Source organism: Pipra filicauda, unplaced genomic scaffold (genome assembly GCF_003945595.2).
Source record: "Pipra filicauda isolate LSUMZ 115617 unplaced genomic scaffold, ASM394559v2 scaffold1064_size63428_pilon, whole genome shotgun sequence".
In the NCBI taxonomy this organism is placed as follows: domain Eukaryota; kingdom Metazoa; phylum Chordata; class Aves; order Passeriformes; family Pipridae; genus Pipra; species Pipra filicauda.
The window spans coordinates 60969-63424 of record NW_024103501.1 but is presented as its reverse complement, the minus strand read 5'-3'; the positions used below and the strand labels follow the sequence as shown (position 1 = coordinate 63424).

The 2456-nt window shown below is 66.2% G+C and overlaps 1 protein-coding gene across 1 annotated transcript; it reads right to left on the bottom strand.

Moving 5' to 3' along the window:
* Positions 1–8: 8 nt before the first annotated feature.
* LOC113985967 (class II histocompatibility antigen, B-L beta chain-like) lies at positions 9–2207 on the bottom strand (the record flags this gene model as incomplete). The annotated part of the gene is given in 5 exon segments (XM_039380037.1): positions 9–105; positions 372–449; positions 452–652; positions 1342–1611; positions 2123–2207. Coding segments are annotated over 5 exon segments (731 nt in total), but the record flags the coding sequence as incomplete, so codon positions are not given.
* Between the last annotated feature and the right edge of the window lie 249 nt (positions 2208–2456).

The window sequence follows — 2456 nt, the reverse complement described above, 5'->3', positions numbered from 1 at the left end:
TCTCCCACAGGTAGAAGCCGAGCCCCAGCACCAGGAAGACCAAGCCCAAGACGAAGCCCCCGACCCCCACCAGGATCTTGCTGCGGACGGTGTCCGGTGGCATCTCTGGGGGGAGCCGGGGGGGTCAACACCTCCAAAACCTCCTCCCATGCACCACCCGGCACCCCACAGAGCCCGGCCCGCTCTCCCCCAGCCCACCCGGGGGTCCCTCAAACCTCCTGCCAGTCCCTTCCCAGCCTTTTGGGATCCCACCCGGACCCTCCCGGACACTTTAGGACCCTCCTACCCCCCTCCCAGCACCCCCAGCACCCACCAAACTCCCTCCCAGTCGCCCCCTGTTGCCCCCCGGTGCTGGGGGGGCCGGGCCGTACCCCAGTGCCGGCTGAGGGGGTGCTCCAGGCTGACGTGCTCCACCTGGCAGCTGTAGGTGACCCCGCGCCGGGGGGGATTTCCAGCAGCACCAGCACCTGGTAGCTCCAGTCCCCGTTGGGGACCACGTCGGTGGCCACCACGTGCTCCAGCAGCTCCTGCCCATCCTGGAACCACCTCACCTGCACCGGCGCAGGGTAGAAATCCATCCCGGAGCAGAGCAGGCGGCCGGGGCCGGGCTGGGAGCTCGACGGCACCAGCAAGATGGACATGCTGGGGGGCACTGGGAGGGACAGGGGGACACTGGGCTCAGCTGGGGGGCACTGGGAGGGAGGGGAGAGGACTTGTAGGACATTGGTAGGTATTGGGATGGGAGTGGGAGGGACTGGGATGGCAGTGGGAGGGACTGGGAATAGACTGGGGTAGAAGGGGCTGGGCTGGGGGGACACTGTGGAGAGAGTTGGGAGATGTGGGAGTGAAGTGAGAACGACTGGGAATGGACTGAGGGAGTCTGGGAATGGAGTGACGGGGACTAGGAATGACTGGAAATGACTGCAAAGGACTGGGAATGACTGGTGTGGACTGGGAAGGAAGCGATCGGGACTGGGAGGCTGAGTCGTGGTGAGGGAAGTCTTTGTTTTGGGTCTGCCTGGCAACTGGAGCGTCATCAGAGAGACGCACTGGGATTGGCTGAGGGGCGTGAGCTCCGTGGCCCCAGCGGGGTGGAGACGGGGGGGGGGCACTGGGAGAGGCTGGGATGGACTGGGATGGAGTGAGAAAAAGTGGAATGGTCTAGGAGAGACTAGGGGGCATTGGAAGGACTGGGAGAGACAGGAAAGAACTGGGAAGGGGCAACAGGCCAAGGGAAGGGCACAGGGAGGGCTGAGGGGTCTGGGATGACTCCCAGGGAGGGTTTGAAGGGCTCCAGGGTCATTCCTGGGGCTGAGGGGACCCGCTCTGCCCCACGCTCACCTCTCCTCTCCACGCTGAACGGAGCACCAAGTTTGTAGTTGTGCCGGCAGAGCCTGTCCACTTCACCCCGTTCGTACTCCAGAATTTCGGGGTTGCTGTTCCATTGCCTGGCCCAGAATTCTCCATACGGGGTGTCCCCCACATAGACCCCCACATCGCTGTCGAAATGCAGGAACTGCTCCCGGTTGTAGATGTACCTGTCCACATACCTCACCCGCTCGGTGCCGTTGATGAAGTGACACTCAGCCTTTCCCATCCACTGGAACACCCCTGTGTGTGCAGGACACGGGTCAGGGGGTGCCCCGTCCACCCCCATCATCCGCAGCCCCCCACAGCAGGCTGGGAGCTCAGGGGGACACCCCGGACCCCCCTTTCCCATCCCCTCTGCCCCACGGACGCCCCAGCACCAGCTCTTGGGTAGGGGGGAACCCCCCCCATCAGCCCCCGAGGATGGACAAGGGTGGTTGGGGACCCCCCTACTGCGGATTCGACCCCCCCAGAGCCCCAAGGAACTGCTCCAGGGCTCAAGAAACACCCAGGGACCCCCATGGCACCCCTCTGCCTGCTCTCCCACCCACCCCTTTCCCCCTCTCCCACCCCTTTCCCACCGGCCCCACAATCCCCAGACCCCCCAACCTCACTTTGGGGTTCCCACCACCCTCCCACTCACTCTGGGCCTTCCGACCCCCCTTCCACTCACTTTTGGGGTTCCCACCCCCTCTTTTCTCCCCTCTTTCCCCCCTTTTCCCACCCCACCCCCTGCCCGCCCCCCCCCGCTCACCCGACAGCTCCTCGCCCGCAGCCGGGGGGGCTCCCAGCACCACCAGCACCACCAGCACGGCCCCAGCTCCCCGCACACGCTCCATGCCCAGCGCCGGACAGCTGCTGACAGCCCCAAACCAGCCGGGCGGCGCCGTTTTGGGGGGTTTGGGGCGCGCTGGGCTTGGCTGAGGGCGCAGTTGGGGCCCTTTTTTCGAGGCGTCTTCCCGGCGACTGATGAGTCATCAGCGGGGCGCGCTGGGATTGGGCGCGGGCGGCGTGGGCGCTTTGGGATTGGCTGAGGGCCGTTGGGGGCCCCCGCGGCAGCCCCGGGGCTGGGGGGTTCGGGGGGGTCC